Source organism: Hyla sarda, chromosome 2 (assembly GCF_029499605.1).
Source record: "Hyla sarda isolate aHylSar1 chromosome 2, aHylSar1.hap1, whole genome shotgun sequence".
In the NCBI taxonomy this organism is placed as follows: Eukaryota; Metazoa; Chordata; class Amphibia; order Anura; family Hylidae; genus Hyla; species Hyla sarda.
Genome location: NC_079190.1, coordinates 275,223,226 through 275,242,069, shown reverse-complemented (window position 1 = coordinate 275,242,069; position 18,844 = coordinate 275,223,226). Strand labels below are relative to the sequence as shown.

The following is an 18,844-nucleotide window of genomic DNA, read 5'->3' as shown; positions in this document are numbered from 1 at the left end:
TTGTAGCAGCCTTATACCGATTTTGTCCAGACATTTATTTTAGATTATGACTGTGTTTTTCCTAAATAACAGCAAATTTTCTTTGTGGTGTAAAAAGCTATTGAGGATCACGTCTAAGCTGTGCTATAACTTTAATAGGTGGCTGGGAGGAGTTTACACATTGCAGATTTGCAAAACAGTTTTGTAGACGAAACCAGGAAGGAAATTTGACCTTTCTGGTTGTGCTAGCGAGGACCTCGCATCATTCCTGCTTCTTTGTTCACTGTAAGTTCTGAGATGTTTTCCTGCAGCTTATTTTCTCATTTATGATTTGTGTTTCTTGTCAGTTATTTTTTCTCTTTCCTGTTATAACACAAACTTTACTATACTTGAATACGTCCTAAATTTTGAAAGACTTGAGCACTGGCCATAAGCACTTCTAGTATATTTAAAGATACCTAACTAAAACTGTGTTTTGTTTTAAAACGGGTGGCATTGTGAACTCGCATTTTATGTCTCCTATCTTTATCCTACAAATTCATAACGCACACATTCCATTGGCCCTACTGCTCTGCATCCTTACAAAGGCATTTCCTTTTTTTTTTGTGTGGATGTAATACTTTAATTTTTTGGTTTTAACATTTCCTTTTATCTTAATACTTTTTCTTTTTGATGTGCTCTTAAGAATATCTATCATCTAAATCTATCGCCTTCCATCTCATCATGTCAGAAATGCCCCAGGGTAAAAACTGGTTTTAGATCATTTGGAAACTTCTGTGCATTGTTTTATTCAAGCTGGACAAACATCATTGTTCTTCTCCTGAGTTCTGTTAACCCTTAAAGTGTCAGTAAACACAGGGCCTTGATTGTTCAGGTTATAGTCATATGCTTAACTTAGCTTTTTGGTTGTAATGTCACTTTACTGATGCGGCTTTGTGTCATTGGTTGGATTTTACCCAGGAATCCTCTGTTCCCTTAGGCTGTTTGTTCCACCCTATGTTCCCAGGTGGGTGCCAATGTCTCTAGGGTATCCAAGTGATAAACAGGTTTCAGTCTTTCACCTGCTGTTTTTAAGCTTGTCAGCTGAACTCCAGGGAGCAGCAGGCTCACAAATAAATAGTTATTTACAGTGCAGCTGAGCTGGCAATTTAAGTGTTTTTCTGTTCCCCTTATGGGTTTCGCATAGATATTACAGTAACTAGTTGAAAGATTCTCTGCCCTTGCAAGTCAGTTTTATTATTATACTCTCCCATCACTGATAACCAGGGCTGTGGAGTCGGTAGATAAATGTTCCGACTCAGACTCTGCAATTTTTTGTACCTCCCACTCCTCTGTATTAATATGCAAATGTATTAAAGTTTAAGGCAACAATCGGAGCTTACAAGTTTTTATAGCCTTAGCTGAATGACGGCAGTTTTTCCAATGGTTTACAGCTTCAGTCTTGTATAAGTGAAAGGAATGGAGGGTCAATAGTTAGTGTCTCTAGTCCTGAAAAAACATATTTACTTAAAGGGGTACTCCCATGGAAAACTTAAATAAAAAAAAAATACTTAAACAGATTTGTAAATCACTTCTATTAAAAAATCTTAATCCTTCCAGTACTTTTTAGGGGCTGTATACTAAAAAGATATCCAAAAAAGAAATGCATTTCCTCTGATGTCATGACCACAGTGCTCTCTGCTGACCTCTGCTGTCCATTTTAGGAACTGGCCAGAGCAGCATATGTTTGCTATGGGGATTTTCTCCTGCTCTGGACAGTTCCTAAAATGGTCAGCAGAGGTCAGCAGAGAGCACTGTGGTCATGACATCAGAGGAAATGCATTTCTTTTTTTTGGATTTCTCTTTAGTATACAGCCCCTAAAAGACTCCACAGCACTGCTGACAACCCAAATTATCATTCATATAGCATCTATCAGGAAAATAAAAAATGAGGAAAAAAGCATCGATCAGTAAATCCAGACCAATAGTGAGAGGGACGACATCACTGGTGCAGGGCTTTTTCCATCAAACCTGTCTATTGCACTGTGGTGATGCTAACTACATCACTCCTTATAAGTGAATGAGGCCACCAGACCCCCACTGGTCAGAAAATAATGACCAATCTGCTGAATGTCAATTTATGTACATGGTACATTTGCACCAGAATCCACTGGATATGCAAACTTTCCTGTGAGTTCGCCGCAGATATGTGGCGGATTTTTCAAGTACAGTGGTCCCTCAACATACGATGGTAATTCGTTCCAAACGAGCCATCGTTTGTCGAATCCATCGTATGTTGAGGGATTCGTGCAATGTAAAGTATAGGAAGCTGTATTCACCTGTGCCCGCCGCTCGCGATGGTGACCCTGGGCCTCCGCTGGGCTCTCCTGGTCTTCTCCGGGCCTCCGCTGGGCTCTCCTGGTCTTCTCCGGGCCTCCGCTGGGCTCTCCTGGTCTTCTCCGGGCCTCCGCTGGGCTCTCCTGGTCTTCTCCGGGCCTCCGCTGGGCTCTCCTGGTCTTCTCCGGGCCTCCGCTGGGCTCTCCTGGTCTTCTCCGGGCCTCTGCTGTATTCCGCAAGGCCTTACTGGGCCTGCATAGCGACGTCATTACGCCGCTGCGTACGCCATTCCTATTGGATGACGTGCGCAGCAGCGTATTGACGTAATTGGAGAGGGCCGAGAAGACTCCGGAAGACCAGCGCTGGACCCAGAGGGCACCCCGGAGCATCGTGGAGGGGTAAGTAATACTTACCGCACCACACGGGGAACATGAAGCTGGTATCCGGCAGCAGCTTAAGCATTTTGCGCTGCCGGATAGCACTTAGTGCGATGGCCCCGACATAATAAAGCATCGTATGTTGATGCTGACATCGACATGCGATGGCCTCTGAGAGGCCATCGTATGTCGATTTGATCATATGTCTGGGCCATCGTAGGTCGGGGGGTTACTGTATCTAAAATATGTTCTATTGCCAAACATGCCGTATTTTTTATTTTTTCACATTCCAATGAGAAGTGGGAATTCAATCTTATAAAACTAAATTAAAAGCTTTTGTAGGTTGTACACTATACATAGAAGTTGAGGCTATAGGATCAGCCCTGTGAAGCAAGCACTAGTGCAGTGTTTCCCAACCAGTGTGCCTCCAGCTGTGGCAAACCTACAACTCCCAGCATGCCCGGACAGCCTTCGGCTAGTGATTCGGCTAGTGATTGGATCAGCACTTGTTACTTCTATCTCTTGTCATCTCTTATGTGGTAAAATATAAAAGGTAGCATATGAGCTGTTCAAGTCCTCTAGGAAATAGATCTTGATCTTTAATAAAAGTAATCTATTTATTATGTTTATTTTAAATGAGGATCTTTCCTAATATGCCAGTTTTGATAGTCCTGAAGCATCAAATTTGTTAGATATGTGCAAAAAGTAAATTTTGTCTACAGATTCAATTAGAAAACTGCCATTGCTGACTATGATAGGATCTTTGACCTCCAAAATTTCATTCTTACTGTGCGTTGACTACTAGATCTGTTTTGGTACAGCTGTGCTCCTATAATAACTTACAGCGTAACGGCCCCAGGATTAGCGGAGATTAGCTATTAAACAGGTGATAGTTTGTAAATATTTCATGAAACACTGCTTGTAGAATGGTCTCTTGGTCTCGGAAGGTGTAACTTGACCGGGTTCAGCTGTTAATTGTTTAACAGCAAACTAATCCACTTGACAAGTGACAGGAGCAGGATCTGTCCATTAGGCTCTGTTCACATCTGTGTTGGAGGCTTCATTCACAGACTTCTTTTTGAGCACTACAGTTTTAGAAGTCTACAATAGTGCTGCACGCTACATAAGTTTTTCCATTAAAATGCAGGACACCAATGAAATCCAATGCATGGCTGGCCTCAAAAGAACTTTTAGCTAGGTGAGCTGACAACGTCATTTAAAAATGTATACCCTGCTACTGGCAATTGTATAATGTTCTTTTTACCATCATTCTTAATGATTAAAATAGTCCTAAAAACTCAGGTTAAAAACCTCACTTGCATTTTTTTCTCAGTAGTGTTTTTCTCATAATATTATGTAAAAAATAGAAGTTAAGTGTTTTATAGATCTCTGCCGGTTTGTTGCTATATCGGTGTGACAAAGGTGCCTGCACACAATTACACGCTGAGGTCAATAATGACACAATACTCTAGAAGCATCTCCTATTCAAAGGGGGCAGAGCTTTGTAGAGAAAACCGGGCATTGACCATTATATGATTGAGGTCACAATGGACCAGAATGATGTGGAATTTTTTGCCATGGATAATTTGAAGAATTTACACATTTTGATGTGGAATTGCTATTGTGGGTTATGGGAATTCTTTAAAAATAAAATTGATATCTGAAAAATCTACAATACCTGTGGATTTTTATTTTCATTTTGACATCCCCTTTGAATGGGGTATATTTTTGGCATGCTGCTGAATTTAAAGCTACACTGCATGTCAGATGCTACATGGATTCTGTACAAAATGTTTATGCAGTATGTGGGTGAGGTTTTTCTTTTATAAATCCAAACTACTTTGATGTTTGTAATATGCCCAGTGGAAACATACTCTAAAGAAATGAGTCAGTCTATTTCTTCTCACATTTTGAGAATGTGTTTGGATATGATTGGTTTAACGCAAGTATACAGTAATAATAGAGTACTTATAAATATCAGGGTGTCATAAATTAAATAGCTTGCATGGAGTGGGTAAGTTAAACTTTATCTGCATTCATTTATTGATTACTGATTTATTTTTTATCTTTTCTGTTTAGATTACTTCACAAGGTCTGTGTGGTGTTTGAAAGATGTCCAAAAACAAGTCAAAGTCCAGGTCGGGGTCATCCCGCTCCATATCTCGCTCAAGATCTCGTTCATTCTCTAAATCTCGGTCCCGTTCGAGGTCTCTGTCACACTCTCGGAAACGGAGGCACAGGTAAATGCAAGTTCATATTTATTAAAACCACATATTGCTAAGTGTTTGAAAATAACAAAAAATAATAATTAGGCCTCAAATAGCAAGTGTCTTTAAAAATAAATAATCATTTACACTATAAAATCTGTAACGGGCACCACAGAAATTCTGTAGTGTAAATGTGAAGCAGAATCTAATGGAAAACAGTGGGATTGATGCTGCTTATGACTGGCTTAAAGGGGTACTCCGCCCCTAGACATCGCGGGGGTCCCACTGCTGGGGACCCCCGGGATCTCGGCTGCAGCACCCACCTCAGTGGCTTGCGGCAACGCTGGAGGCTTCGCATCTCGATCACACCAGCGGAAGAGCGTGACGTCACGACTCCTCCCCCGTGTGATGGCTGCCCCCTCCCATAGACTTGCATTGAGGGGCGGGGCGTGACTTCACACGGGGGCGGAGTTGTGACGTCACTCTCTTCCACTCGCGTGGCCGGGATCCGAAGCCTCCAGTGTTGCCGGAAGCCATTGAGGTGGGTGCTGCAGCCGAGATCCCGGGGTCCCCAGCTGCGGGACCCCCGTGATCTGACATCTTGTCCCCTATCCTTTGGATAGGGGATAAGATGTCTAGGGGCGGCGTACCCCCTTAAAGGGGTTTTCCGGCCTTAGACATCTTATCCCCTATCCAGAGGATAAGGAATAAAGATGTCTGATCGCAGGGGTCCGGCCAGGAACTGCACGGATATCGGCGGGACCCATGCAATCAGACATCTTTGGATAGGGGATAAATGTCTTAGGCCGGAATATTTCTTTAAAGCATACCCGTCAGATCCAACAAAAAAAAAACATTTATTTTTTTTAAATATATCACTCAGTACCTAATCCTGACCATGTATGTTGTGTCTAATTTTCATGTGTCTAGCACCTTTATTTATTCTTTATTACACTTTTACTTAAGCTCACTAATCTGAATTCCTCTCATAGGGAGGGGGCGTGGTCTAATTATGCAGGTCTCCGCCCCCTCCCTCAGTATACTCTCTGCTCACATCTCCCCTAGAATTAGCAAAACTACAACTCCCAGCTTGTCCTCACTGACAGTAGTGGGACACAAGCTGACAGTGGGAGGATTTTTCCTCCAGCTGTGAGCCCTGCACTCACCGCTGTCAATCAAGGAAGTGTGTCCATGACATAGGTGATGATGCATGGACACAGCAGGACTGGTATGTGTCCAAGCAGGCAGGGGGGGGCAGTTGTTTTACTGGCTTTTTCAGTATGAAATACTGAAAATTTTTGAATGAAAGCAATGGCAAAACTTATTGGTTTTACGTGCTTTACAACATATCAAAAGTGTTTTTGTATCTGACATTTGAGTAGTAATGGCAGTTAATGTAGCACCTAACCACCAGTAATCGGTCCCCTGTTTGTAGGGACTTGTTGTTACTCCTGGGATGTAAAGTAAGATCATAAAGGGACTACCAGATTACCAGATCAGCGTATTGTATTTAAATTTTTTTTATTTAGTTTTTTTATAACCTTTGTTGCTGCCCCCTAATTTCAAAATGTCCTATCTGACATCTTCTTTAACCCCTTAATGGCCAAGGAGGTTTATACACGTCATTGTGCCATTAAGGGTGTATGTCGCGGGCTCCTGACTGAAGCCTGGACCATACCGGGGTGCCCTCAGCTAATTCCTGAAGTTAAAGGCTGCCGTTAATCCCTTCCCTATAGGACGTATGCATACGTTCCAGCACCCGACACGTTCGCGCGATTTGACGTATGCATACGTCGTAACGATCTCCAGCACTGCCGAGGGCAGCGCAGGAGATCGGCGGCGGGACCCGGCTGTCCATCACAGCCAGAGTCCCGCCGCAGCTGCTGGAGCCGCGATCATGCCGGTCCCGGCACCATTAACCCCGTAGATGCCGTGATCAATCCTGATCATGCCATCTATGGTGTTGACAGGGGGATGTCAGATCATGTCCTCCTGTCTGCCTGCTACGGAAGCCAAGGGCTGGATCGCACAGGGTATGCTGTGTGCAGCTGATCAGGTCATACTATGCTGCAGTACAAATGTAATGCAGCATAGTATAACCTGTAAAAAATCAAATAAAAAGTTCTTCAATAAAAGTATGGTGTAAAAAAAAAAATTTTAATAAATAAATGCACATTTCCCAATAAAAGCCCTTTATTATAACCAAAAATCAAAAACACAAATCATATACATAATTGGTATTGCCACATCCGTAATGAAGTGTACTATAAAACTGCAATGTAAATTATCCCGCACGGTTAACGCCGTAAAAAACAATTTGCACAATTTGCTAGTTTTGGTACAAATAGCGGAATAAAAAAGATCAAAAGGTAGCACATATCGCAAAAATGATACCAATAAAAAGTACAGCTTCATCCCGGAAAAAATAAGCCCTTACTCAATGGCGTCAGATGAAAAATAAAAGTTACGGCTGTTGGAAAATGAATGGCAGAAAAATAATTTTGTTAGGAAAAGGAACATAGAAAGCCATATAAAATGGGTATCGCCATTATTGTACTGACCCACAGAATAAATGTAACATCACTTTTATCGCACATTGTACACCATAAAAATGTTAAACGCCATAAATTTTCCAGTTTTTCACAACATTTTGGAGTTTTTAGCAAAAAATGCTGCATGTGTCAAAAAAAATGCACCACTTAAAGTACAATATGTCACGGAAAAATCTCAGTCACTCCACTCAAAAAAAAAGCGTTCTAAAGTTATTACCATTTAAAGAGATGCATGGCAAATTTAAAAAAGAGCCTGGTCATAGAGGCAAAAAAATGGGTCCGTCCTTAAGGGGTTAATAGCATGCATCGATCACCGTGGGCGGCTATTAACCCATTAAATCTGCTTTCACGGCAGCGTCTAAAAATGATCTGCGCAAAGAACATGTTTATTCTTTGCACAGAAGTCTGTGAGCCCTGCATTGCTGTCAATGGTGACTGCGGAGGGCAGCATAGTCCTACCGACAAAGTATTTCTGCGGCTGCTGCCAAATGGAATCTTTGCTCATGAAATTCTGCGAGCAGAGATTCCGTTCAACACCTTCCATATCAAGAGTTTAAATCACCCCCTTTTTTTTATTTTGCACTCAAAAAATATAAAAATAAACACATTTGGTATCGCCGCATGCATAATTGTCTGAACTATTAAAATAAAACATTATTTATCCTGCACGGTGAACCTCGTAAACATAAAAAAAATTTAATCCCAAGATTTTTTTATTATATATTTTTCTTTATAGAGTACTATTTAAGGCATTCATTAGATTGCTAATACTGTTAAGGGCTATAGACATAATACTAATCAGCATCATCATTGATCTTTTTCTCTGAACTGCCAGAAGGCCTGAGAACGTCCGGAGGTAATTGAAGAGGCCTCTGGCCACTATCTTGGCTCATTGGATCCCTGTGGTTATGCCACTAGTTTTCAGATAAGCCATACAAAGCCCCCGCAGTGCTTCAAATGTTGCGACTAGTTTTAATCACGGCATCTGAAGGGTTAGTGGCAGGCATCGGTGTCGGGAACCGCCGTGCATGAAGAGAGAACCTACTGTTTTTCCTTTATGTAGAGGATGTAAATGTACGTTATGTTAAGTAAAATACCAGGGCAACAGGACATACGTCTATGTCAAATGTCTTAAGGGGTTAATGTATAGGTTAAAAGCTGTAAACCCACAACGTAAATATATGTGTGTGTGTGTGTGTGTGTGTGTGTAGATCTCTATATCCTTTAGTAGTTGTAGTATTTGTTCAGATAAGATGCTCTTAGTTGTGTTGGAGCACATTAAAGGTTAACGTTCAGAAGGTACATAAGGCACACGGGTAACATCCCTGTGAGACACGTGTGAAATTAATTGAATCTTATGGGCGGAGGCTTTGCTCCCTTGAATCTGCCCGTTATGTCAAGTGGTTTAAATTGATAGTGTCTGTCCCATGTGGGATCTAAACTCTGTACTTGAGTTTCTAGGCAAATTAACTCCTCCTCGTATCTCTGTATTGTGTGACATGCATTAGTCCGTCTGTGAAACTTTCTGTTCTTTATTTGCCAATAGCTGCTAAACATCGTCTTGGCTCAGGAGGCTGTTGAAAGTCTCTCCTTTTTCCTACTCCTTTTTCTGAGTAGAACCTCACTTTCTCCAGTGCTATAACCTGCGGCTGCTCAGAGCAGAAATCTCTATTCTCCTGGGCACTATAAGACGAGCGATGCTCTCCCGGGTGTGTTTTACACAATCTGTGTGGACTCTTTTAGATATAGCTTAGATCTCAGTAGCAGTTCAGTCCACAGCAAATGATCTTGCTCTTATGGTAACACTTACTTGAATCCAATGAAATCAAAGAAGAGGTAAGATCTTGGGCTTGATTTAATGTCTATTTGGGTCTTCAGTTACTTGCATGCAGGAATAGGGCTATATCCATTGATGTCTTTTTTATAATGTTTTGCACAGACTCTTGGTAAAGTGTGTGTAGAATCCATTGCTCCCTGATGGACTTTGTAGAAGTGTCTTCATTTAGTTCTGTTAAGAATAATGTTGTTCTCAGTGTTCCTAGACCCAGCTTGTTTTTTCTTTATTAAACCTTTTACTGGGATTTAGCTGATATTTATAGACTAAGAAATTCTGCATGTTCTGGCCATCTTCCCAGGCATTCTGTGCATAGAGTTTTTGGTTATCTCATATTCTTGTAAAGAATGTAAGTTTTAACCCCTTGTAACTCTGCTTTAATAACTGCAGCCCTTGTAATCCACGTGGCATACTTTGCTATCCTTGTAAATCTGTATGATAGCCCTTTTTTATTTTTTTTATGGGTTTTGCTTAGATTATTCTTAAACCAGCCACATTCAGCAGTGGGCTAGTAAAGTCAGTCTTTTTTTTTTTTTTCCTTTACACTTTTAGCACTAGCTTTTGGCAGTTCCATTAATATTTTACTACTTTCATATTTCGGTCCAGTATTTAGATCATTTTTGGCATGGTTAGTTTTCAGTCCTGTGAAAGAATTCTTCCTGAAAACAGATATTTCTCTTCCTTGTAGATCGAGAAGGATTCACTAGATCCTGACTTGATAGATTTGCAGAAGTGAAACACACAATACATTCAGACTAATTTCTCCTTAGTTAAATCGGTTATACATTTAGATTTTTTTTTATAAACATCTCAGAAAACTCTTGTGTTTTTACAAGTTTTTAATGCTTATATGTGTTGAACCATTTTTGTATAATCAGATGTTTGCTTTTGGCCTGGATACTGGCATTGGAAAGCACCTTTTCATAAACAGAACTAAGACACAAGATGGGAGCTACTTATTACCAACTGATATTCTCTGTAGGTATTTTATGTACTTTTTGCTGCAAAAATACAGTTACATACAGTATTTACCTTTTTTTTTTTTTCCAGTTTATTACTGAATTTGTGATTTTTCAGGACTAGACAACTCATACCTAGTTTTAGAAACAAATGTAAAAAAGTGCTTTTGATTATGTATCCCACATCATGACAATGGAGGTGTGTGAAGCACCATTCACAATATCAATAGTTTTTTATTTTTATTTTTTTGTAACATTGAAAATCTTAGTAGACAGCACTTGTGAACCCATCTTAAGGCACAATCTGTGTTGGCAATCTGCTACTGCTGAAACAATTTTATTTAGATACTTTTTAATTTAGATATTTTTAAATGCATTATTTCAGACACTTGGAACAGACCCATAAAGGCAAAAATTTAGTAAGGTGAAAACCTGTTTGTTTATTTTTATTACTACTATCCTATGTATTAGCAGCCTAAGTCATGTCATCTGCTTCATTTAGTGGATTTTCCTTCTCTTTAAGCACCCCACACAATAGCTATATGCTGGCCATGATTTATGACACTCTGAACAAGTATGGCTGTGGAACTTGGGGGAAGAGAGTCTCTGGCAGCCATGTTCAGAACTATAAGGGTGCATTCACATTATGGAGTGTTTGCCTAGAAAAAAATTCTATGCACAAGCAGGCACTGACTGTCTCGAATGTGCATGGTTACCATTTACGGCAATGCAAATATCAGCGGACATGTTCATTCTTTCGGCAGAGTCTGGAATCATAACCTCCGTGGTAGAATTTTCCACTGGGAAAATTCAGCAGTGTGCAAGGTACAGCAGAATCCCATTAAATACTATGGGGGAGATTTATCAAAACCTGTGCGAAGGAAAAGTTGCCCAGAGCAACCAATCAGATCGCTTCTTTCATTTTGCAGAGGCCTTGTTAAAAATGAAAGAAGCGAGGTACTGGGCAACTTTTCCTCTGGACATGGACATGTTTTGATATATCTCCACCCTGATAGGCTGCTGCACTGGAATTTCCTTTGAGTCAGAGTTTAAACGGGACTGGATGCATTTCTGGAGTGTTATAATACAGGTTCATTTTAAAAGATTCTAGAGAAGAATTGTATTCTGTTTGCCAGATTTGGAGCCAGGAAAGTGTTTTATTTATTTATTTATTTTTTTCTTTACATCCTTCCCCTCCCTCCTTCCAAAGATTATAAAAACTTCTTTTACCTCCCTGGGTGGTTAAATAGTGAACTGAACTGAAGCTGTGGCCCAAAACAGATTCCTTAGTAGTCTTTCTGCCCCTACGCTCTCACTATTTTGCAGAAGAATGCATACAGTATGCACCTGGTAGGCTCAGGACATATTTTCTAGTTACTTTGCCAGTGTAGCAACCAGGTTTGTCTGACGCTATTCCTCTTCACATAATAAATGAGATGTTAAATTAAAAGAATAGAAGTAGCTGACTGTAGAACTGTAAATGCTTGTGTATTTACAATCAAGTTATGCCTTACTTTTTAATAGCGTTAATTCAATGAAATCATGGCAGAAAATACTAATGCTGAGCCACATTAAAAACGTATCTTTGTGGTTAATATGAGGAGTCATGCCCCCCTGACAAAACATTCTGAGCATGAAATGTACATTGGGGTACATGTGTGATTTTTTTTCTATTTAGTATACCTGGCTTTCCATGCTTTTTGTCGTTACCATCACATTTTCACAGAGTGTAGTGTGGAGCCCTGATAGCTTCCTAATGCCTTTTTAATGTTTTATGTAAGCTAATACAATTTGATACTATTTTGATATATTATCCTTGTAGTTGGTGACTTTTTATTTTGGGGTTAAGTTTTTTTTCTTTTAATAACATTGCTTAAGTATTACTTGCACTTCTACTTTCCTTACAGCTAAAGCCTAATGCAGCATTTTATATTCAGTAATATTTTCGCACATCTGAAAGAACTGTGTTTGTACACATAAAATGCTGCATTAGCTACATCTTTCAGCTGTCGGGGGAAACTCCAGAGAATCCACAGATTGCAAATGCTTGGAACAAGTTTTATAAAAGAGAAGTTTAGTCCCTTGGGTGTTGTGGGATTTGGTCTAATGTTTCAACTTTTTGTTTCCTTTACTTCCTACAGACTTTGTTTTAATGGTTGCCAAACTGATCTAATTTTACAATGTTATCCCTTTAATTTAACAAAATATAAGATAAAACCAAAATTATAATGTGTAAAAACAAAACACTCCTCCTTCAGTGTAGATTGAGTGTTGTGATAAAAACAAGCTGGGAAATTAACTTATTCCTTGTAAAGATGTGTAAGAGCTTGATCTTGATTTACTAAAAGCTATAGAAATCCATTTAAAAGGAAGGTTTACTATTGCAAATGTGTCAGAATTCTTTGGTAATGTGCAGAAAAAACTTTTGTTTTGTTTTTTTTAGACCCTTTTAAGACCTCTCTTTGGGGCACATCATTGGGAAAAGAGGCATGATTTATGTCCAACTCTGCAAGTCACAAATTGCGCCAAAATTGTGGAACAACATCTTGTTGTAAAGTAAGCTAAGGCTGCTTTCACACCATAAAATTAATCCGTTTTAAAGATCCGTTTGATGTTCCATTATAAAAACCCTGAAAATCGTCCATTAAACGGCCGTTAGAAAATCCCATACGTCCGTTAGAAAATCCCATTATAGTCTATGGGATTTTTACATTATCCGTTTTAATCCGTTATGGTCCGTTATTAATAACGGACGTTATTTTGTGACGGGAGAATGAATGGAAGAAATAGTGCATGCACTATTTCTTCCGTTACTATCTTCCGTCACAAAATAACGTCCGTTATTAAGAACGGACCATAACGGATTAAAAACGATAATGTAAAAATCCCATAGACTATAATGGGATTTTCTAACGGCCATTTGGCCGATTTTCAGGGTTTTCATGACGGAACATCAAACGGATCTTTAAAATGGATGAATTTTATAGTATGAAAGCAGCCTAACAAGTGGTTGGTCTAAAGCCAGAGTGGAAAGATGCACCAAATTTATCAGCTGACTAATTTAAGTTGGCTTTGTTTAAGGCCCCTATATCACAGGGTGATAACCAACTGAACAGACTGATAATTACCCTATGTAAGGGAGGCTCTTACACAGTTCAGTTTTGAAGCCAAAATAGGTGTGAATCATAATGAATTAGATAAAATGGGGAACAGATGCTACTCCTTTTTTTTTCTTCTGTTTTAAAGGGGTACTCTGGCCCTAAGACATCTTGTCCCCTATCCTTTGGCTAGGGGAAAAGATGTCTGATCGCGGATGTCCCGCTGTTAGGGACCCCTGCAATCTCTCATGCAGACACCCACCTGTGTCAGCTGCACAGAACTATGTTCGCTCCGTGTCTGAAGGGTCACAACTACGGGGCCAGAGTTTTGAAACGTCATGACTCCACCCCCTTGAGATGTCATGCCCCAACCCCCTAATGCAAGTCTATGGGAGGGGGCGTGACATCCCTCTGTGCAGCTGCCACAAGTGGGTGTCTGCATGAGAGATTGCGGGGGTCCCCTGCAGCAGGACCTACGCAATCAGACATCTTGTCCCCAAGATGTCTTAGGGCCGGAGTTCCCGTTTATATCTATGGGTTGAAGTGGATTCAAATAGAGTAGAAGTAGCAAATGTTCTTTATATTATCTAATTCATTATGAGACACACTTGGTATTGGTTTCAAAACTGCTCCACATAATTGCAGCAATACTGCAGTGTGTAAATGAACCCTAATAGACCTAGCAATAAGCCAACAAACGGCAAAGGTTATAGTTATTGGCTGATCACTGGTTTTTGACATGTTTAAAAATCCTCATTTGCTGACTATACATCTCCCTGTGTAAAAGTTATAGGGCAAGTGTGGCCAACAATGATGGTCCAGTGATCATTTGTGCAGACCTGCCTGCACGAATTCCGAGCCATGTGATAAGCTCTTTTAACTGGAACTGTGCCTGTATAGAGCAATATTCTGCCCTTTTTATTAAAACTCAAAAACAAAACTTCATAGTATTATCCTGCACCATTTTGTGTATCCACTACATAAACCTGTGTTGTTTTTTTTTGTTTTTTTTTAACACATTAAATACAAAAAATTTATTTTTTTCCCCCCCCTCTTTTCTTCTCTCCCTAGTTCTCGATCACGCTCGAGGTCTTACTCACCTGGGTATAGAGAAAGGAACCACCCAAGAGTTTACCAAAATCGAGATTTTCGTGGTCACAATAGAGGTTATCGCAGACCATACTATTTTCGGGGGCGTGGAAGAGGCTTTTATCCACGGGGTCAACATAATCGTGGTGGATATGTGAATTACCGCCCCAATTGGCAGAATTACAACCGCCAACCATATAGTCCTCGCAGGGCCCGATCTCGTTCACGCTCTCCAAAGAGGCGATCCGTGTCTCCTAGGTCCAGGAGCCACTCTAGGAATTCAGACAAGTCATCATCTGATCGCTCCCGGAGGTCCTCATCTTCTAGGTCTTCCTCCAATCACAGCAGAGTGGAGACTAAACGTAAATCAAAAAAGGATAAGAAGAGTCGTTCAAAGGAGAAAAGGTCCTCAGCTCAGGCTACCGATGATGACTCAAAGGAACAGTCTACATCTGGAGCAGCAGATGCTGGTAGCAAAGAGGGCAGTAAAGCCTGGGAGGATATGGAAGCTTATGATGAAAGCCCTGCGCCTCAACACAGTCCTTCCGAACGTGCACCAACAGTTAAAAGCTCTGTACAGTCTGTGGTGGTTAGACGCTGTTCTCCTAGGCCCAGTCCAGTGCAGAAGCCTAGTCCTCCCTCACCCACTGTTTTACAGAGTAGCAGTTCCTTCAGAGCATCTTCTCGTCAAAGCCCATTCGAGCATAGCTTGAGTCCTCCAAGGAAGAGTCCTTTGAACAAGAGCCCGCCCTCAATGAGTTCACTATACAGCAATAGTCAAAAAGAAGAGGGCAGATCTGGAGAGATGACTGCACCAGTGGGAACGGGATATAAAAGGTATGTTTTGTGGTATCCTAGCGATTTAAATGTCACTCCATTCTAATCAATAAAGGGAACCTGTCACTAGTTTTGTGTTTCCTGAATTATAGGCAGCATGAAACACTGACAGCCTTCCCTATTACAGCTGTCTGATTCCCTATAAGCAGCTGTTCTGTTCTAGAGTTGTAACTTTGGCCATTACTGGAGTTTGAGTCATTAAAGGGGTATTCCAGGCAAAACCTTTTTTTATATCTCAACTGCCTCCGGAAAGTTAAACCGATTTGTAAATTACTTCTATTAAAAATGTTTTCTGTCTAACTGCTCTCTGATGACTCGCGTCCCGGGAGCTGTGCAGTTCCTATGGGGATATTCTCCCATCATGCACAGCTCCCGGGACAAGACATCATCACTGAGCAGTTAGACAGAAAACTTCAGAAGCTAATAACTATTGGAAGGATTAAGATTTTTTAATAGAAGTAATTAACAAATCTGATATATATATATATATATATATATATATATATATATATATATATATATATATAATGTATGTATATGTGTTTTGGCCTGGAATACCCCTTTAAGCCAGTCTCTGACCCTGGTTTACAGATTCTTCCTATTTGTTTATAGGCAGAGAGCTGTCAATTAGAGCCAGGGACCGCCCCAATGGCTCCTGGCCAAAGATACAACTATAATAATTCTCAACTGTTCTGACTAAATCATAGATAGCTGTGATAGGGAAGCCTGTCAGGCTTTTACCCTACCCATGGGTCAGCCAGCATGAAACTAGTGGTGGGTTTCCTTTTTTTTTTTTTTTTTTAAAGGGTTTTCCATTGCGAGAAATAATATGCCAGGAAGCAGAGGTTGGTAGAGGAATTTGATAAAAAAAAAAATGTTTGTCACCATATGCTTTGCTAAGAATGCTGTGACAAGTTACTGACCATCGGTAGTCACACACCTTTATCACTGATGCCAGTGATTGCATGGGACTGCTGCTGCCAGAGTTTATGATGGGATGTCATTGGGAAATTTGTGCTGAGGAGCAACAGGAGGAGTTGAATGGTGTTTTTGTTTTTTTGTTTTTTTTTCTTAACCCTCACCATCCCTGGCAGTTTTTGTTTCTGTAATCAGAAAACCCTTTAACATATGTACCTTTAACCGGTAATGGCGAAAGTGACAGCTGATTATCCATTTCAGTGGTCATTCTAATATGGCAGCACTGCTGGGATTTTTTTATTTATTTTTTTAAAGGTAATTTTTTATCTCTAAGCTACTACCTTAAAATGAACATAAGTAAAAATCTGCAGCTGCTGCTCTAAAGTCTAATATGCTAGTATATGATCATTTTTGGATGTACCTCAATTTTGTATTTTAATTTTTTGTATGCCATCTGTGTAAACAAGCATACATAGATGGCTTGTATTACTATATGCTCATGTCGCACTATTTTTAGAAGTTTTCCACGAATATTTTTATGGAGCTTATGTTCCAGTACTAGGGGTAGCCTAACATTTTGGTAGCTGCATACATTCATTTGTTATCTTTATAAAAGGTATGCTGTTTTATTAACTGGTCCTGATCAGGTCACTGTATTAAAACATCATTTTCATAAGCACAATAGAACAGTGAAGCCTTAACTAGGTTTTACCCAAACTAATACATGTTTCTCCTATTTCTTACACTTGTTTTTATATATCTATACTTTGTTTTTATTTTGTTACAGTGTGCAGGCAATTTTTAAATCCTCTAGGAAACATTCATCAGTGTTGCAATATTTTTTTAGCCTGTTGAGGCATTATATTCCAGTATGTGTTCTTTTTAAGAGAAACGATCTGAAGGAGAGGAACTATATTATGTCATGGTCATAGAATGCTGACCAAATAAACTTATCAGATATAAAAGCACTTTCAGAACTGCCGCTCTGCTCAGTTCAGGTTGGTACAGTGACTGCAGTAGTTTGGATAAACAGCATAATGTCTCTTAAGGTCCCGAGATAAGTTTAGGACGAGCTATGGTAAGTATCTATTTTTGATTGCCTTCAGATAGGGTTCACATGAATTTCCATTCTCATGTAGCCATAAAGCAGCAGTTCTACTATAGAGTGCTGTTCAGCTTTTGGCAGCATAAGGGAGCTATATTCTTCAGTAATATCTGAAACCTTGCTGAAATCTATTGGACTGGGCTATACATGTATAGATGTATCTGACTTTGGTAGAGTAGAGCTGCTGCTTTCATTTATGCCATGAAACTTGCTTCATATGTGACTTCTTTCAAGCCAGTTTTATTCCACATGACATTAACTTCATGCGCTTTGTAATGTACCACCATTTGTGTTTTACAGTAATGTGCTTTTGTTCAGATTGGTATCATCCTGGTGGGCCATAATATCACTCCGAATGTGTCACACGGGGCTGTTTTTTATTTCTGGTATTAAAGTTCTTAAAGGACTCCCACTGATGTTACCTGCATTATGCACAGTACCCCTGTTTTTTACGCTTGTTGGAAGGAGGTATCCATATATAAATTTTTCTTTCCATTCCAAAGGTTCATGGAAGAGCAGAAAAACAAGGCCTTGGAGCTGGAGAAAGAAAATGGAAAGGAAAAGGAAAAGCTGGAGAAAATGAAGGATCGTAGCAGCCCTACAGATTTTGCTATGAGCGAGCTGGAGAGGGCTTATAGAAAGAGTATATCCCCAAAGCGCTATAAAATGCGAGAGGAGATGGAGAAATTGAAATTAGCAGAATTGCGATATGAGGACGCGGAACAAGAGAAAAAGGGTCGCGCAAGAAAAGACTCAGATAGTGATTCCAAGAGTCAAGATCCATATGATCCAGCCAAATGGGAAGAATTGTCTTTCATTCCAAGCACTAAGGATAAACGCAAAAAGTCTGAGGATATGGAGGATGAACTTTATGCAGAAAAATCCAAGAAAGAGGAGAAGGCCTCGAAATCCGCCCATAAAGGGTTTCTACCTGGAAAAAATTTTAGGGTTACAAGTTTTAAAGCATCAAAGGAAAGGAGTGAATCTCCTCCACCTCGGAAATCCTCAGAGAGCAGAGAGAAGCTATCCAAGGAAGAGATGTCTTTCGCCAAATCAAATTTCTCGGTTAGCAGAGAAATGGGTCCTAGCGTCCGTTTGGATTCGTTCGATGAGGATCTTGCACGGTGAGTTTTTCATAAATGTTCTTATTTGTCAAAATGGGAAACTGGACTTGGTGTGTGTTTGTTTCCCGAAAGTGGAGCTCTGACTGGTTGCCATGGGCAACAAGGCAAGCATTTTTTTTTTTGCAGATAAATGTCCTTCCTTAAATGGGTATTTCTGACTGTTATAGTCTCATATATTGTACTGTAATTACTGTGCATGGCTTTCATAGATAACGGACAAAAGAGAAACTTTCTGTTCTGCCAGTCTGAGCTTCAGGAGTTACATAATAAAGATATTGGGGAGATTTATCAAAACTTGTGTAGAGGAAAAGTGGTGCAGTTGCCCCTAGCAACCAATTAGATTGTTTTTCTATTGTTCAGAGGCCTTTTAAAAAAATTTTAAAGAAGTGAGCTGATTGGTTGCTGTGGGCAACAGGTCAACCTTTCCTTTGCACAGGTTTTGATAAATC

General features: G+C 40.0%; 1 protein-coding gene across 3 annotated transcripts in view; it reads left to right on the top strand.

Annotated features, from left to right (window-relative positions):
* The window catches only part of THRAP3 (thyroid hormone receptor associated protein 3), a 55,693-nt gene that overhangs the window by 18,717 nt on the left and 18,132 nt on the right, over positions 1-18,844 (top strand). For all 3 annotated transcript variants that reach the window (XM_056557147.1, XM_056557148.1, XM_056557149.1), the window contains exons 3-5: positions 4,752-4,912; positions 14,394-15,248; positions 17,775-18,395. In XM_056557147.1, the coding sequence (XP_056413122.1) occupies positions 4,785-4,912; positions 14,394-15,248; positions 17,775-18,395 (1,604 nt within the window). In that variant the 5' untranslated portion in view covers positions 4,752-4,784. The remainder of the gene's footprint in view (positions 1-4,751; positions 4,913-14,393; positions 15,249-17,774; positions 18,396-18,844) is intronic.